The 19,405-nt window shown below is 40.8% G+C and overlaps 1 protein-coding gene across 1 annotated transcript in view; it reads left to right on the top strand.

Moving 5' to 3' along the window:
- The window catches only part of TMC2 (transmembrane channel like 2), a 104,219-nt gene that overhangs the window by 35,254 nt on the left and 49,560 nt on the right, over positions 1-19,405 (top strand). Inside the window, exons 5-8 of the mRNA XM_025399899.1 lie at positions 1,485-1,575; positions 8,063-8,144; positions 8,848-8,954; positions 18,024-18,122. Coding sequence (XP_025255684.1) covers positions 1,485-1,575; positions 8,063-8,144; positions 8,848-8,954; positions 18,024-18,122 — 379 coding nt within the window. The remainder of the gene's footprint in view (positions 1-1,484; positions 1,576-8,062; positions 8,145-8,847; positions 8,955-18,023; positions 18,123-19,405) is intronic.

Consider the following 19,405-nt stretch of genomic DNA (forward strand, 5'->3'; position numbering starts at 1 on the left):
TAAACTAGTCATCGAAGGAACATACCTCAAAATAATAAAAGTTATCTATGAGAAACCCATAGTGAAATTCATAATGAATGGGCAAAAACTGGAATAATTTCCCTTAAGAACTGGAACAAGACAAGAATGCCCATTCTCACTTCTCCTATTCAACATAGTACTGGAAGTCTTAATCAGAGCAATCAGACAAAAGGAAAAAATGAAAGGCAAGAAAGAAGGAAATAAAAGAAGTCAAATTATCTGTCTTTGCTGATTATATGATTCTCTACCTAGAAAACCCTAAAGACTCTGCCAAAAGGCTCCTGGAATTGATAAACGACTTCAGCAAAGTTTCAAGATACAAAATCAATGTACAAAAATCAAGAGCATTGGGGAGGCCCAGGCAGGCGGATCACAAGGTCAGGAGATCGAGACCATCCTGGCTAACATCGTGAAACCCCATCTCTACTAAAAATACAAAAATTAGCTGGGCATGGTGGCAGGCACCTGTAGTCCCAGCTACTTGGGAGGCTGAGGCAGGAGAATGGTGTGAACCCGGGAGGTGGAGCTTGCAGTGAGCCGAGATTGCATCACTGCACTCCAGCCTGGGCGACAGCAAAAAAAAGAAGAAAAAAAGAAAAAAAAAAAAGAGGACAAAGAATATGAACAAGCACTTCTCAAAAGAAGACATACAAGCCTCCAACAAACATATGAGAAAATTTTCATCACTAATCATCAGAAAAATGCAAATCAAAACCACAATGACACACCATCTTCCACCAGTCAGAATAGCTATTATTAAAAAGTCAAAACATAACAGATGCTGGTGAGGGTGTGGGGGGAACAAAAACACTTAGGCATTGTTGGTGGGAATGTAAATTACTTCAGCCACCGTGGAAAGCAATTTGGAGATTTCTTAAGAGACTTCTCTTCTGTTTTTAAGGGCTCATGTTATTTTATTACACTGGGGCCATGCAGATGACCCAGAATAATCTCCTTATTTTAAAATCAATAATCTTGGCTGGGCATGGTGGTTCACACCTGTAATCCCAGCACTTTGGGAGCCAGAGGCAGGTGACTGCTTGAGCTCAGGAGTTCAAGAGCAGCCTGAACAACACAGCGAGACCCTATCTCTAAAAATAAATAAATAAATAAAATAAAATCAGTAATCTTAATTACATCTTCAAAGTCCTTTTTGCCATGTGATATATTATATTCATGGGTGGAACACCAGCAAACGAAGGTCACAGGGGCCATAGTTCTGCCTCTACCATGCCTGTTATGTACCAAGTGCTCTTCTCAGCATTTGGGAAACTTCAGTGGATAAAACAGACAGAATGTCCTGCCTTAATGGAATTTATATTTTAACCAGAGGTATACAAAGACATAAGCCTTCGCACATATGTTTGAGCCTTCATAGTTCAGATTTCCTTTGGTTAGGTGCTAACTGAATTCCTGTGTTTTTGTTTGTTAGTTAGTTTGTTTGTTTTCTTTTTTCTAAGCAGGGAGGCCCAGGAATTTGTGGAGAAGTATGAAGGTGCCTTGGGAAAGGGGAAAGGCAAGCGACTGTATGCCTACCAGATGCTGATGGCCAAGGTGTGTGGGGTGGAGGCAGTAAATCTGTGGGGAGGGCTTGCTCAGCTTTGGAATCAGGCACCTGCCCAGCTTCGCCATTTGTGTCCAGCTGCCCCCAGAATCCTGGGTGTGAAGGCCACCTGACCATTCTGATCCATCTAGGAATGCAAACCAATCGTATCCTGCCAATTTCTCCATACTTACTGTGAGGGCTTCAATACATTTGAGACTTGTTTTCTCTCCAGTGAATACACTTAGAGAACTAATGATGTTAAAACCACTGGGATTTTATTTTCCAAACCCCAAATCGGGAGAGGTTGAGTTGGTAGAGACCCAGAAGGGCTATGGCATGATCAGGGTCACATGGATGATAAACAGCGATGTCCCCAGAGGGATGGGGGGCAGCTCTGTTTTGTTGAGTTGTATCATAATCTGGGCATCTGATTTAAGTTAGGACAATGTTTCGTGTTGGATATTTAATGTGAGACTTAATGAAGTATCTTTCCTTTACCTACTGATTTGAAAAACTACCATTCTCATTCACTTAATTATTGTACAGAGCCTGTTTCAGGGCTTTTATTCTGAACAATCATTTGATGTCATTACCTCAACTCTTAATTTTGATGCCTGGTAGTTCTAGGTTCCCCTTTTTACGTTTGGTTTTTTGTTGGTTTGTTTTTAGAAACAGAGTCTCACTCTGCCACTAAGGCTGGCGTGCAGCATCACCACTCCAGCCTTAGTAGCAGCCTTGAACTCCTTGGCTCAAGAGCTCACTGCAGCTTTGAACTCCTGGACTCAAGAGATCCTCCAGCCTCAGCCTCAGCCTCCTGAGTAGCTAGGACTACAGGAGCACCCCACCACACCCTGATAAAACTTTGGGTTTTTTTTTTTTTTTAATGTCTTGGCTGTCTTGCCTATTTTTCTATATGCATTTAAAAAAATCCCTTTGCCAAGTTCCACCATAGTGTATTGATATTTTGGTTGGAATTTCTTTTAATCCTGTATTTAATTTGGGACTCCTTATCTATACAATGTTTAGTCTTCACATCTAGAATACCATACATTTCTCAAGGCTATATTATATCCTTAAGCAAAGTTTGTCATTTTCTCCCTATAGATCTTTACCATGTTTTATTTCTGCACATTTAATAGCCTAGTTGCTTTTGCAAATGAGATCATTTTTCAATTATTTAATAACTAGTTATTGGTAGTATGTAAGAAAGCTACAATTTGTGTGCTAATTTTATATCTGGTTCTCTTATGGTACTCTCTTATTAATTCTAATCTTTTTCATCTGATTATGTTCATAAAGATGTTTTTGTTGGGTTCTCCTAAATGTGGCATCTCATTCCTATCCTAAAATGTGGGCTAGCAATCCTAAAACAGTAACAATTGATCACGGTGATCATAGTTCTCTTTGTCTTTGCATCACTTCAATGAGAATGACTCTAATGATTTTCACACTAAGCTGGTGGGAGTTGTTGGCTTGAAATAGATTTTCTTTGTCACCATAAAAAATTATTGTCTAGTTATTGTTTAGTAAGACTTCCACTTCATTGGAAATAGATAATTAGGTTTTATTAAACACCTTTTCCTTTATGTTATTAATTTTTTTATTTCTGGGATAACCTCAGTCATGGTACATTACTTCTAACTCCACGTTTGATTTTCCAATATTTTATTTATGATTTTTACATATATTTTCATAAGATTGATCTGAATTTGTGTGTGTTTGTACACAAGTGTATGCATGTGCAGTATCTTGGCAGAATTTAACATTAGGACTGCACTTGCTTTACAATTGTAAATGAATAGCATTACCTCCTCTTTATGCTGTAAATCAGTTTTGGGAGCATGATAATACACTTTTTGTTAATTTTAAAGATGATACCCTTACAATAGTAGAGATCAAGAGTCATTTTTATAGAATACCTTGAAATTTTTTTTCAAGTATTCAGTGTATTGATGTACTCAAGTTTTAACTTTTTCTTGGGACCATTTCAATAATTCATATTCTTCCTGAAACTTGATCATTTCATTCAAATTTTCATATGTGTTAACAGAAAGTCACATATAGTAGCCCCATAATTTTTGTAATTACTTTTTGTATCTGTTGGGTTTGAATCTTTTTCCTTTTTTTTTTTTTTCCCTCTGTTGCCCAGGCTAGAGTGCAGTGGCATGATCTCGGCTCAACCTCTGGCTCCCAGGTTCAAGCGATTCTCCTGTCTCAGCCTCCCAAGTAGCTGGGATTATGGGCATGCACCACCATATCCAGCTAATTTTTGTATTTTTAGTAGATATAGTGTTTCACCATGTCGGACAAGCTGGTCTCGAACTCCTGACCTCAGGTGATCCTCCTGCCTTGGCCTCCCAAAGTGCTGGGATTACAGGTGTGAGCCACTGTGCACAGCCTGAATCTTTCTTATTCCTAATATTATTTTTTCTCCTTTTCCAGTTATACTTGCCAGACAACTCTCTATGGGTGATTTTATTAATTTTGTCTAGAGACTATTTACCACTTACCAACTGCACACTCACATCTTATTTTTTCCAATGAAGAATGTGCTCTTCAAGTATATTTTTTTCTAGATTTTTACTGTGACAAACAATGCTTCAACAAACACCTTTATACATTTATCTTGGATCTGTGCGTTTTTTAAAATCACAACAAAACAATCCCTCAAATAGTCCTGCTAGTTCAAAAGTGTGCATATTTTAACTTTTACTTCACATTTTTCAAACTATTTTCCCCAATTTGTAGCAAATCATACTCACAGGAACAAAGTGGGAGAATGGCTTATCTTCACTAGTTACGAATGTTACATCTTTTTAACTTTGTGCTAATCTAATGGGTAAAAAAATAGGTTATTATTCTTTCTTTAATTTGTATTCACTGCTTTTTTTTATTGCAGTAAGAACACTTGAGATTTACCTTTTTAACTAATTAAGTACACAATACTGTGTTGTTAAGTATAAACATTGTGTCGTACAGCAGATCTCTAGACAAATACATCTTTGATAAATGATTCTGTTCAACCACATTTCTGTTCACACAGTTCTAGCTTCCCCCTTAGGAAAAGGATTGCCTCTCCCCACCCCCATCCTCCATATTTACTTTTCCACATTATTTTTAGCTCTTTGCTGCTTTCTCTTTGCAATCTCAGATATTTATCAGGTTCATTCTCAATATCATTGAATCCGTTTTCCTCTGTGTCAATTATAGTCTTTATTTTGTCTAATGTTTTCTTCATTCGATTACTAAGCTCTTAGCTTCCTTGTAATCCTTCCATATCTCATCTGTATTCCTTTCAAATTGGTATCCTTTACTTTAGAAGCCATATTTCTTGCATCGTGTTAGGACGGCTGAACTGCTCTCTAGAATTTATGTCTCTATCTTGGAGGAAATGTTTTCCACAGATATCAAAGACTGGCGTTCCTTTTTCCCTGTTCTGCAATAATATTTCCCAGGCCTCACTGGTTGTTTTCATTTTCATCACCCAGATCCTGATTTCATTGACAGGACATGTAGCTTGCCTATGTCTTGCTCCACCATGACTTGAAACTTTTTTCCTATATATAGCTGGAGGGCAAGACAGCATGACAACTAACAACCCATCCTAGGACCAGCAGCAACCACCTCACACAGCCCTGAGAAAGGGGCTTGGAATCTTCTGCCATGCCCCAGCCCAGTTTTCTGACTTTTACAACCAATGTAGGATAAGAGAATTTGTGCCAGAGCATCTCCCAGGCCTCTGTCTGCCTCTGCTCCAGTTCCGGGGTCTCACTTTTCAGTCCGAGATACCCACAGCCTTGAGGGGCTGTCAGGTGGTTGCCAAGGAACCGACCGGCAGGCTGTGCCTCCAGGGGCCTCACTTGGCAATGTTCATTACCCCTGCTGGTCCTCAGCCTTGCAAGCCTATATTTTATACTGATTTTATCAGCACCCTGACAGGGGATCCATCTCTCGGGGGAGGACTCGCATTAATAAAGCTTATGAGACTGCTACATGAAACCAGATGCTGGATTATTGACTTACAAGAAGAAATAAATGATGCAAGATGGAAAATTTGAAGTCCACAGCAGCCATGCCTTTTATTTTCGATAGCTAAGTTATACAAGAAGCTAAACCATCATGCCAATTCCTATCTGTGAATTTGCAATGAAAGTGACTGCCATAGAAACCAAAATACTCAGGGCAAATGCTCTCTTTATAGGCAGACCTACATAGGAAGCCAAATAGCCAAAGAGTATTTTTGGGTTTGGGAGGTTTTCTTGTTTTTTTTTTTGAGAGGGAGTCTCGCTCTGTCGCCCAGGCTGGAGTACAGTGGCACGATCCCGGCGCATGGCAACCTCCGCCTCCTGGGTCAAGTGATTCCCCTGCCTCAGCCTCCTGAGTAGCTGGAATTACAGGTGCCTGCCACCACGCCCAGCTAAGTATTGTATTTTTAGTAGAGACAGGGTTTGACCATGTTGGACAGGCTGGTGTTGAACTCCTGCCCTCAGGTGATCCACCAGCCTTGGCCTCCCAAAGTGCTGAGATTACAGGCATGAGCCACTGCCCCCAGCCTGTATTTATTTTTAGTAGAGACAGGGTTTCACTATGTTAGCCAGGCTGGTTTCAAACTCATGACCTCAAGTGATCCACCTGCCTTGGCCTCCCAAAAAGCTGGGATTACAGGCATGAGCCACCACACCCAGCCCAGAGTATTTTTGAACACAGACTCAGAGCTAGGGAGGGTGGATGAAGCAATGAGACTGGGCTGCCCAGTGTCTGTGTTCTGCCAATCACCATATCCCCCGTATCTTTGCCACTGCTATCAACCAGTCTGCTCGTAGGCTTCTCTTCTCTTTTGCATCTGGGACCATTTCCCACTTCTGAGAGCTGGTTCCCTCCTTTATACAATCATTCAATCAGGAGATGGTCAAAACCGTATCTGGAAAACCAGGTCTGGAAGGCTGTCTGATGGTTCCCAAAATTTTTGATGGATGCGGTGGCTCATGCCTGAAATCCTAACACTTTGGGAGGCTGAAGGCAGAAGGATCACCTGAGCCCAGGAGTTTGAGACCAGCCCGGGCCACATGGTAAGACCTTGTCTCTACAAAAAATAAAAAAATTAGCTGCATGTGGTGGCTACTCAGGAGGCTGAGGCAAGAAGATCACTTGACCCCAGGAAGTCAAAGCTGCAGTGAGCCATGTTTGTGCCACTGCACTCACGGCCTGGGCAACAGAGTGAGACCACGTCTGAAAAGAGAAACATTTCCCTTTCATCTTCTGATGACTTTATTTTTTGTCCCTTCTTTTCACAGGTGCGGACTTTAGTGACTTTACAGGGGAAAATCTCATGTCCTCCATGAACAAGTTCTGAGGAGACCTTTTAATAATAGGAACTGGGCCAGGCACAGTGACTCATGCCTGTAATCCCGACACTTTGGGAGGTCGAGGCGGGCAGATTACTTGAGATCAGGAGTTCAAGACCAGCCTGCCCAACATGGTGAAACCCCATCTCTACTAAAAATACAAAAACTAGCCAGGCATGGTGGCACACACCTGTAATCCCAGCTACTCAGGAGGCTGAGGCAGGAGAATAGCTTGAACCCGAGAGGTGGAGGTTGCAGTGAACTGAGATTGTGCCACTGCACTCCAGCCTGGGCAACAGAGTGAGACTCAGTCTCAAAATAACGATAATAATGATGATAATAATAATAATAATAATGGGAAGTGAGCTTAGGATCTGCTCTCTACTACCTCTTATGCTTTCTATGAGTATTTCTACCTCAGCTTTCTAAGAGTATTTGTTTTATTCCAAATGGATTTGTTTCCAGAGTGTGGGGTTGGTGGAGAGCAGCCCCTTGGAGAGTTGACAAAACAACACCCAGCCATAGAAAGACAGCTGATCAGGTTTCTGTTTGGTACACGGTCTGGGTGTCGAGCTGGGAACAGACCACAGGAGCGGGCAACATGCCTTTCTGACTCTTTTCAGAAAAGCGAGGCTGTTGTTTCCCCAGGAGAAGAATGTTCAGTCATGGGTTGAGATCTCCTTATCAGTTGCACCACCCTTGCAATTTTGCGACAGTTCCTATCAGAGAGAGGCACTTGGCTGTCTGCCAGACATAGGTCTGAGAGTTGTCCGGAGTTCCTTTCTCCTTTGAATTTTTGTTTTAAGTTGAAGGAAGTCATATCAGAGGTTGCTAACTCAATTGGACCCTCCAAACCAGAAATCGTACAGAGAATTTCTCACTTTATCTATAAACTGTCCAAACCAGAAATTTTAGCAGCACAGTAAGGGGTGGCCCTCGCTTGCCTCTCACTCCACGCCTGACGTTGGAGAAGTAAAGGTTTGAACCCTTGCCTCTGGCAGCCTGGGCTCAAGGACAGCAGGAGCTGGGGACTACAAGACAGCAGCCTCACTCATGCTGACCTGTTGGCCTCCTCGTGCCCCTCATCATGCCCCTTTGTGCTCTAGGTTGACATGTTAACGTACTGAGAGTTTTACCTCTTTTATTTCAGAAATGGGTCAAATTTAAAAGAGACTTTGATAATTTTAAGACTCAATGTATCCCCTGGGAAATGAAGATCAAGGACATTGAAAGTGAGTATGCTGGTGTCACTGTTTTTTTAATTGGTTTCCTAAAGCATTTCCCAAGAGCTTGGATTGTTTCCTTGGCCCTCTGAATAGATTATTTCATTGGTTCTGTTGTATTAGGAAAAAAGAATGGGTTTTGAACTTGTCAGACCACGATTTGTTATTTATTTATTTGTTTGTTTGTTTTTATTTATTTTTGAGACAGAGTCTCACTCTGTTGCCCAGGCTGTGAGTGCAGTGGTGTGATCTCGGCTCACTGCAACCTTCACCTCCCAGGTTCAAGCAATTCTCCTGCCTCAAGCTCTTGAGTAGCTGGGACTACAGGTCTGGGCCACCACACCTGGCTAATTTTTTTGTATATTTAGTAGAGACAGGGTTTCACCATGTTGGCCAGGCTGGTCTCGAATCCCTGACCTCAAGTCATCCACCCACCTTGGCCTCCCAAAGTGCTGGGATTACAGACGTGAGCCACTGCACCCATCCCAGACCAATATTTAAATTCTGCTTCTTCACTTTCTTACTGTGGGCACTTAAGCAAGTTAGTTAACCCCAAAGAGCCTCAGGTTATTTATCCAGGAAAAGAAAGGGAGATCCAGGTGTCATTCTACAGACTGATGTGAAAATTGAATTCATCACACACATAAAGTGCTCAATAGTGTCCATGTTTTCCTTCTGCAGCACTCATACCCACCATCTTTTCTCTCTCTAGGTCACTTTGGTTCTTCAGTGGCATCATATTTCATCTTTCTCCGATGGATGTATGGAGTTAACCTCGTCCTTTTTGGCTTAATATTTGGTCTAGTCATAATCCCAGAGGTAAGAAAAGAACTTCCTAAATCTTTGGATAGAGTTAAGGCTTATGACCACCATCATCAATTATCAACCAAATACTTCCTATTTTACAAAGAATCAGTCATTCATTTAAAATGCTATTAGGTTGGTGCAAAAGTAATTGTGGGTTTTGCCATTAAAAGTAATTTATAAATTACTGCCATTAAAAGTAAATTTATAAAATTAAAAGTAATGGCAAAACCCACAATTACTTTTGCACCAACCTACGACCTAATGTACTCACATCAATTACCCAGATAGTTAAGTACAAAGAATGGAACCAAAATACTTTGTTCCTTAATTAATAGGTGAATCTTAGATTTTTCTACTTCTCATTTTACCTTAAGATCAGTGGAGAATTTATGTTTCCGTGAGTTTTTTCTTTTACCCTCAAACAAAAGAGAGGGATAGAATACATTATATCATTATTTATCACCAAAAAAACCCTTGGATTTGAATATCTCTCCTCACTATTCTCCCATATATAATATTTTAAGGAAGTTTTATTTTAGAAACAGGGTCTCACTCTGTTGCCCAGGTTGGAGGGCAGTGATGTGATCAAGGTTCAGTGCAGCCTTGAACTCCTGGGCTCAAGTAGCCCTCCCACCTCGGCCTCCCAAAGTGTTGGGATTACAGGCATAACCCACCACACCTGGCCCCAGATGTGATCTTATTATGGACATAAATAGATTCTTATCTACAGATGATTAATTGAGAAACAAAAAAGGGGTAGTAAGCAATTTGTGCAAAGTCACACAATAAGTTCATTGTGAATTGGATCCCAGGTCCCCAGAGTGAAGGCCTGGGGTCTTTTCCAAGGAGCCTGTGGCTCACTAAGCACTGAGCACAGCAATTGCTACAATTGCTACAGTCCTGACTGAAATACTTGGTGCCAGTGCTGGGTACACAAGTGGGTCTACTTCAACAGCTTTCAGAGGAACAATATGTCTGCATTTAGTATGTTCTTCCTCACAGGTGTATTAATTGGTTCTTTGATGACTTACTGACTCCTATTTTGTTATAAATGGTTCTGTGAGCATATTGGAGTCAATTCTATCTGCAGTTACATGCTTAACTTTTCTGCACAGCCACTTTCAGGACATTAAAAACCTTTCACATCATGTGAATTAAATCAGATTTATTGGAGGAGGTTGACCATGCATTATAATAGCCTTTGGTAGCAAAGGAGTGTTACATTATTTATAAAATTGTTGAATTCTTTTCTAAATTACCCAAAACGTGTGCTTACAAATATGTCATTAACTAGCCTTAGTACTCTTTCATATACACACCCAGAAGTCAAGGGTTCTGAGTTCACTGAGCCCTACATATATTCCTATGCCAATATCACTTTCTGACCCAGAAGTTAGCATTTTAAACTTCACTGTCAAGCGTACACAAACACTCTGACACCAAGTCTGGTTCTCCCCAGGGGGACAATATTGTCAAAAGCTAATAGGAAGTTTCATTTCTCTCCGCCATAGTCAGGTAAATATGAAATGTTTTCCTCGGTAGTCAATGGGGAAATTTACCTTCACAAAGCTCTTGGCTTTCTTCTTGGGATCTTTTTATTCCATGAGAAGAGAGCACATTTAAATGCCATAGGCCTATGAGACATCTCTGGAATTTTGCTACGCAGTGGTCCATGAAAGGCAGTTTTGTGGGAAGTTGAGGAATTTTAAGGACACTCAGTTGTTTTTTTAAAGAAAACATTAAATTTGGTATAGTTTATATACGTTTATAAATATTTTTATGAGGGAACATTTATTTGAAACAATAAAAACTTAGTGATTGGTGCATTCCAATGAAGCAGCCAAGATCTGAACCATTCGTGCTAGAGCACCTTGATTTGATTGGCAGGTGATTGGGAAACCCGTGTCGGAGTGGGCTGAGAGTAAGAGAGAGAGAGAGAGAGAGAGAGATACCTTGCAGGAAAGAGGAGCCTTGGCTTGGGAAGAGGGAGAATGGAAGAAGGGAAATAGAGGAGAAGGGAAGAGGTTTAGACCAGATAGGAGCCTGTTGCAGTAGGTCAGTGCTAGATCCGGGTAATATCAATGGGAATGGATTAAAAGAGAGGAATCAGAGTGAAGTGCACGGGCAAGTCTTGATGACAGGTTGGATAACAGCAATTAGGATGTGCGGTGTCCTAAGATGCCTTTTTATTTAGGATGATGGGAAATTGGCCATATAGGAATCAGACACAACCAAATTCACTGCATATATGAAGTGTCCTGTTGGTCAAAGACACAGAGAACTTCAGGGCCCAAGGGTTTTCAGCATAAGCTAAGGTTCAGAGATATCCCCGTGACTCATGGATGTTTTAAAATGAAGCATAGTGAACCAGAGGGTCCAGGGATAAGAATAGTAGAAGTGCTCAAACATGACTTTTAAAAATATTATTATTATTATAATTATTATTATTATTATTATATATTTTTTGAGACAGAGCCTCATTCTATCTCCTGGGCTGGAGTGCAGTGGCACAGTCTTGGCTCACTGCAGCCTCCACCTCCCAGATTCAAGCAATTCTTGTGCCTCAGCCTTCTACGTAGCTGGGATTACAGGCACGGACCACCAGGCCCAGCTAGTTTTTGTATTTTTAGTAGAGTCAGGGTTTCGCCATGTTGGCCAGGCTAGTCTCGAACTCCTGACCTTAAGCAATCTGCTCGCCTCAGCCTCGCAAAGTGTTGGGATTACAGGCATGAGCCACCGTGCCTGGCCTTGAATGCAACTTTAACGAAACTTCTCTTTATGTTCATTTTCCTTTTGCTACAAACCCTTAATACCACTTTATGAAATTAAACAGCTCTGAATGTAAGAATGAGCCTTGTTTATCTTTAATTGCCATTGCCTGCACAACCCAGGATATCTACATGATCCCTGAGGAACCCTCAGTTATGCTGCAGGAGCTGGCTGGCAAGGCCCCACTAGATGACAAGTTTATGTACTTCTCTTCCAACACTGGCTGTATGTGAAAATCACCTGGGGGACTTTAAGAAATACCAGATCTTGCCGGGCGCGGTGGCTCAAGCCTGTAATCCCAGCACTTTGGGAGGCCGAGACGGGCGGATCACGAGGTCAGGAGATCGAGACCATCCTGACTAACACGGTGAAACCCCGTCTCTACTAAAAAATACAAAAAACTAGCCGGGCGAGGTGGCGGGCGCCTGTAGTCCCAGCTACTCGGGAGGCTGAGGCAGGAGAATGGCATAAACCCGGGAGGCGGAGCTTGCAGTGACCTGAGATCGCACCACTGCACTCCAGCCTGGGCGACAGCGAGACTCCATCTCAAAAAAAAAAAAAAAAGAAATACCAGATCTTAGGCCCACCCCCAGTTAAATAAATTTGACTCTCTGAGGGTATGGTCTCGTTATCTCTGTTGTAAAAGCTTCTGTGGTAAGCAGACTTCTATGATAACCTCCAATGGCCCTTCTCTCCTGGTATTCATGCTCTTGTGTTATCCCTCCCTTTGAGTATAGGCAAGACCTAGAGACTTGCTTTTAACAAATAGAATATAGAATGGTTAGGTTATGAAAGATTGTGATTTCCATCTTGCTGACAGAATTCTCTGTTCATTCCCCTCTTGGCTTGGGTGCTTTAATGAAGCAGTCTGACAGATTGGAGAGTCCCACCTGGCAAGGAACTGAGTGTGGCCTTTGGACAATGGCCAGCAAGGAACTGAGGCCCTTAGTCCAGCAACCCAGCAACAACCACATAAGCACTGTTTTTTTTTTGTTTTTTTTTTTTTGAGACGGAGTCTTGCTCTGTCACCCAGGCTGAAGTGCAGTGGCATGATCTCTGCTCACTGCAACCTCTGCCACCCAGGTTCAAGCAATTCACCTGCCTCAGCCTCCTGAATAGTTGGGATCACAGGCATGTGCCACCATGCCCGGCTAATTTGTATATTTTTAGTGGAGACGGGGTTTCAGCATCTTGGCCAGGCTGGTCTTGAACTGCTGACTTCATGATCCACCCGTCTCAGCCTCCCAAAGTGCTGGGATTACAGGCATAAGCCACCATGCCCAGCCTCACATCAGCACATTTTAAGGCAGATTCTTCCCCAGTCAAACTTTCAAATGAGACCAAAGCAGAAATTTTGGTTGCAGCCTTGTGAAAGATCCTGAAGCGAAGGACCCAGCTAAGCCATACCCAAAATGCTAGCTACAGAAACAGTGAGACAATGAATGTGTGTTTTTTTAAAGCCTCTACATTTTAGGATAATGTGTTATATAGCAGTAGATGACTAATACAGCTCCCCCAGGTGAGTCTAATATGCAGCTAGGGTTGAAAACTGCTAATGTACATTATAAGGTCTTTAAGTAAGCTGTGCTCTAGGTTTACATAGCAAGCATTCAGTCTGTAAACCTCATATGATACTTCCCCTTAAAAATATCTACTAAATTATTTCAGACATATGAAAAGAATATAATGAATGAGCCTACCTGCTTATCACCATGCCTAAAAAATAAAATATTACATATACACTGAAGTCCTCTAATTAATTTTCCCCGATTTTATTACCTACATAACCCTCACTGTCCTGAACTTTCCATTTCAACTTACATTTTGAAATTTATTGACTTAAATACAGTCATTTCTTATTTTCTAAAATCACAGTGTATCTAAAGGTGTATCGCCTTTTGCATTATAGTATAATTTTTTTTGTCTCATTTACAGCAAAAGTTTGTCTTTTTTAGTTATTTTGTTCAAGAAAAAACTTTTGGCTTTGCTGATTCTCTCTGAAATGTCTTTTTAAAAAAAATTCAGTCTTTGGGGGGCACAATTTGCATAAAGTAAAATTTACTCCTTTTAGGTATACAATTCAATGGCTTTTGACAAATGATCAGGTAACCACCACACAACTGATATATAGAACATTTTCATCACCCTCTAAATTTCTCTAGTATCCACTTTGCAAGCAATCTCCTCTTCCAACTCCCAGCCCTTGACAACCAAGGATTGATTTCTGATTCCTGTTCCTAAAGTTTTGTCCTTTTCAGAATATCATATGAATAGAAATATGTAGTATGCAGTTTTTTTGTGTCTAACCTCTTTCAGTTGGTACAATGTCTTTGAAATTCATTCATGTAGTTTTATCAATCATTTGTCCCTTTATTGCTGAAATGGAATTGAAAATTACAATGGCATTGTAATATTCCACCATGTGGGTATATCATATTTTGTTATCCATTCACCAGCTCTTGGACATTTCAGTTGTTTCTATTTGGAAACTATTATGAATAACTCTACTATAAACATTCACATTCAGGTCTTTTTCTTATATATCTTTACTTTTATATTACTAATTTCTCTTATATGTTTCATTTCATTCCTTCTAATTTCTTGGGGTTTGTATTCATTATCTATTGCTGTGTAACAAGTTACTCCCTAATTTTTTGCTGAATACAACCACCATTTATGATTATTTCTGTGGGTCAGAAATCCAGAAGTGGTTCTGACTTGGGGTCTCCCACAGGCTACAATCTAGGTTTTGACCAAGGCTATAATTATTTTGAGGCTGAACTGAAGAAGATCTGCTTCCAAGATCACTCACAAGGCTACTGGCAGATCTCAGAAGACACGATGTCAAGCTTACTCACGTGGCTTCTGCAGGCCTCAGAAGATCTGCTTCCAACCTTACTTATGTGGCTGTTCCCAGGGTTCAAGTACTCAGTGGCTATTGGCCAGAGACATCAATTTCTTACTACCTGAGTTTTTCCACAGGCATGCTCGTAAGGTGGCAGCTTTCTTTTCCCAGAAGGAGAGAATACAGGAAAGAAATAGAGCAAAAAGAAGCTTCCCACATAGAAGCCACCGTTTTTTATAACCTAATCTCAGAAATGACATTCCATCACTTCTGCCATATTTTATTCCTTAGTAGTGAGTCACTAAATCAAGCCCACACTCAGTGGGAGGGTATTATTGTACACAATAATAAATACCAGAGGCAGGGATCATGTGAGCCACCTCACAGGCTGCCTACCACATTCAACCCTCTGGTCCTCAATGATTCACATCCCTTCCACGTGCAGAATACACTCACCCCCTCCTCAAGGCCTCTAAAAATCTCATTCTGGCACAGCATCAGCTCAGATTCCAAACTCTCACTCTAAATGAGTAGTTCAGGTGCAGATGAGGCTCCATGGGAGTAGCTCTTTAAATACAACTCCTTGGGTGCAGTTCTCTTTACCATGAGACTAAAGAGATGTTATCTGCACCAACACAACAAACATAAAATGGTGGGACAGGCCTAAGATAAATGCTATAGGCATGTCTGTGTTCAAACAGGAGAAAAATGGGAGGCACAAGGGAGTTATTGGTCCATAGCAAGTCTATAACTGTATTAGGCTGTTTCTGTCCTGCTATGAAGAAATACCTGAGGCTAGGTAATTTATAAAGAAAAGAGGTTTAATTGGCTCACGGTCCTGCAGGCTGTACAGAAAGCAAAGCGCCAGCATCTGCTTCTGTTGAGGGCCTCAGAAAGCTTACATCATGATGGAAGGTGAAGGGAACTAGCACATCACTTGGTGAGAGCAGGAGCAAGAGAGTGACTGGGGAAGGTCCTAGACTTTTAAACAACCATATCTCGCGTGAACTAACTGAGTGAGAATTCACTTACCACCAAGGGGATGTTTCTAAGCCATTTATAAAGACTCTGCCCTCGTGATCCAATATGTCCCACCAGGCCCCACCTCCAACATTGGGAATCACATTTCAACATGAGATTTGGAAGGGACAAACATCCAAGTGACATCAATAACACAACACGCATTTATAAATTTTCCTCTCAATACCATTTTAGTTGCATTCCATATACTTTGATGTACATTGTCATTATTTATTTTTAGGTATTTTCTAATTTCCTTGTGATCTACAAGTTATTTATGAATATATTTTCAAGACCTTAATATATAGAAAGATTAGCGGCATTTTTTACTGGTTTTTAGTATAATTTTATGTGATCATTGTGTATATTTTGTATGAAACTGATACTTTTTCATTACTTGGGACTTGCTTTATTTGCTTAGAATATGGTTAATTTTCCTCAATTTTTATATTTTTTGCATGGCTCAAAATATTACTTGCATTCTACAAATTGTCGATAATCTTACTAATTTTAGAGCAGCATGATCAATTGCTGAGTGAGATCAATTTAATCTTCTGCTGTTGTCTTTTTCTCATTGTAATTATTATTTTTTGTTTTATATATGTTGCTGCCATATTATTGGGTACATACAAATTTAAGATTGTTATGTGGTGAATTATATTGATATATTTTCAAATGTTAAACCAGATTGCATTCCTGCAATAAACCCAACTAGGTTATTATGGATTATCTTTTTCATATATCATCTGATTTTGATTTGTGAATATTTTATCTAGAATTTTTGCATTTATTTTTGAGATATTAGACTGTAAATATCCTTCTTATAATGTTCTTATCATATTTGGGGATCAATATTCGACCTCATAAAGTGATTTAGGAATGTTTCTTTTTTTATTATTCTCTTGAAGAATTTGTGTAAATTTTCCTGTGGTAGGTTTAGGTGACTTTTTAAAAATTTACTTATTTTAATTGACAAATATAAATTGCATATATTTATGTTGTACAAAATGATGTCTTGGAATGTGTATATATTGTAGAATGGTTAAATCAAGCTAATTAACATATGTATCACCTCATATACCTATACTTATCATTTATTTTTGGTGAGAACACTTAAAATCTACACACAGAAATGCACACGCAAATGCACACACATATATGTAATCCCAGAAGGAGAGAGAAGATGGAATGGCACAGAAACAGTATTCAAAGAGATTATGGCAGAGAATTTTCCCAATGTGACAAAAAACAGTTTTAGTATTTAGTAAGTGCTGCAGATCCAAAGCTGGATATCTACTGCTTTGGATTTCTATTGCTGTGTAACAAATTACCACAAAGAGGGTCTAAAGCAACACCCATTTATTAGCTCACAGTTCTGTAGGTCAGCAGTCTAGCATGGTGTGGCTGGATTCTCTGCTCAGGGTCTCACCAGACTGAAATCAAAGAGTCAGCAGGTGCTAAGGGTCTCATCTGGGGTCTGGAGCCCTTTTCCAAGCTCACTGATTGTTGGCAGAATTTATTTCCTTGTGCTTGTAGGACTGAGGTCCCTGTTTCCTTGCTGGGTGGCAGATGGTGGCTATGCTCAGCCTCTCGAGGGCTCCCACATTCCCCATTACATGGTTCCCTCCATCTTTAAGCCAGCAGTAGTGTGTTCAGTCCTTCTCATGTTTTGAATGATCTGTGACTTCTTCTGCAACCAGCCAGAGAAAACTCTTGGCTTTTAAAGAGCTCATGTGATTAAATTAGGCTCACTCAAATAATCTTGGCGTAATAACTCATTCCCAGGTTCTGTCCATACTCAAAGGGGAGGGGATTATACAAGATTGAGGGTCATTTAAGGTCATTCTTAGAATTCTGCCTACCACATATACAAAAAGCAACAAATCAACAATGACAACAAAAACTTCACTTGGGGAATTGGGGAGATTGGGAAATGTTGCTCAAAGGATACAAAATTTCAGTTAGATAGGAAGTATAAATTCAAGAGATCTATTGTACAACATGGTGACTATAGTTAATAATAATGTATTGTATACTGGAAAATCTCATGCCTATAATCCCAGCACTTTGGGAAGCCAACGTGGGTGGATCACCTGAGGTCAGGGGCCAACATGGTGAAACCCTGTCTCTACTAAAAACACAAAAATTAGCCAGGCGTGTTGGCCGGCACCTGTAATCCCAGCTACTTGGGAGGCTGAGGCAGGACACGTGAACCTGGGAGGTGGAGGTTGCAGTGAGCTGAGACTGCGCCACTGCTCTCCAACCTGGGTGACGAGAGTGAAACTCCATCTCAAAAAATAAAAACAAATTAAATTAATAAGTACATAAAAAAGAAGAAAATAGGTGTGGCCCACTCTGGGAAGGAAAGCATTTACCCCAGTATATGAATGTCTCTGTGTGTTTGTATTTCCTCCACTCATACTTGTGTCATTGTGTTTCTGCACAAGGTACTGATGGGCATGCCCTATGGGAGTATTCCCAGAAAGACAGTGCCTCGGGCTGAGGAAGAAAAGGCCATGGATTTTTCTGTCCTTTGGGATTTTGAGGTACTATTGTCAACATGCCAATGAACTTCCATTTGTGATTATAAAGCCTAAAGATTGCATGGATAAGTATGAAATAGTGCACGCAATTATTGAAAAACCATTGCTTTAATAAAATAGGATCCCAGCACTAAGCTAAATGAGCTTGCAAACCATGTCTCTGCACAGTCCTCCAGGGTCTCCTTCATGCACTGATCTCTCCAGCCACACTCTGATGGATGTGGGCTCCCCATGCGGCCACTGCGCCTCTCTGTCTGCCAGGTCTCTGCAAGGTGATCTCACAGTATGGTTTTCTTTCCTCATTCCCACATTAAGACCCCAGATCTATCTCCACTCCAGGCTTCCCCCAAGTTTCACATGACATCTTCAACTGAATGTCCTACTTGCTCTTCAAATGCAACACCTATCCAGCCAAAACCCACATCTCTTTTTCCCATCTCCTTTACTGGAATCACCATTCATCCAATCATCCATGTCTGAAGGCTGAAAATCATCCCACACTTCTCCCTCTTCCTCACCAACCAACCCCACTGCCATCCAACCAACCACTAAATCTGAGCCTACCTGCTAAATATTTCTTAAATCTTTTGCAAACCCAATTGTATTAGTTCATTTTCAGACTACTACTTGAGACTGGGTAATTTATAAATAAAGGGTTTTAATTGACTCACAGTTCCGCAGGGCTGGGGAGGCCTCAAGAAACTTGCAATCATGGTGAAAGGCAAAGGGAAAGCAAGGCACTTCTTACATGGCAGCAGAAGAGAGACAGCGCAGGGGAAATGCCAGACACTTATTAGAACAACCGGATCTCACCAGAACTCCCTCACTATCATGAGAACAGCATGGGGGAAACTGCCCCCATGATCCAATCACCTCCCACCAGGTCCCTCCCTCAACATCTGGAGATTGCAATTCAAGATGAGATTTGAGTGGGGACACAGAGCCAAACCATATCACCAGTTAAGAACCTTGGCTTTCATTCCATTTGGGAATGGGAATCAATGACTCTCTGAGGAGGAAGAAAATCAATGACTATCTGGACTGAGTAAGAAAAAGCCATGGAGTTTTTCATCCTTCGGGATTTCAAGGTGCTATTGCCAACGTACCAATGAACTTCCATTTGTGATTGTGAGGCCTAAAGATTGCGTGTGTAAGTGTGAAACAGTGGACTTAATTATTGAAAAACCAGTGCTTTAATCAAATAGGATCCCATCATTAGGCAAAATGCTTTTTTCCATGTCTTTTACCTTCACTTTGAATAATGTCCTCACTTTCCCAGGACTACT

Source organism: Theropithecus gelada, chromosome 10 (genome assembly GCF_003255815.1).
Source record: "Theropithecus gelada isolate Dixy chromosome 10, Tgel_1.0, whole genome shotgun sequence".
NCBI classification, from domain to species: Eukaryota; Metazoa; Chordata; class Mammalia; order Primates; family Cercopithecidae; genus Theropithecus; species Theropithecus gelada.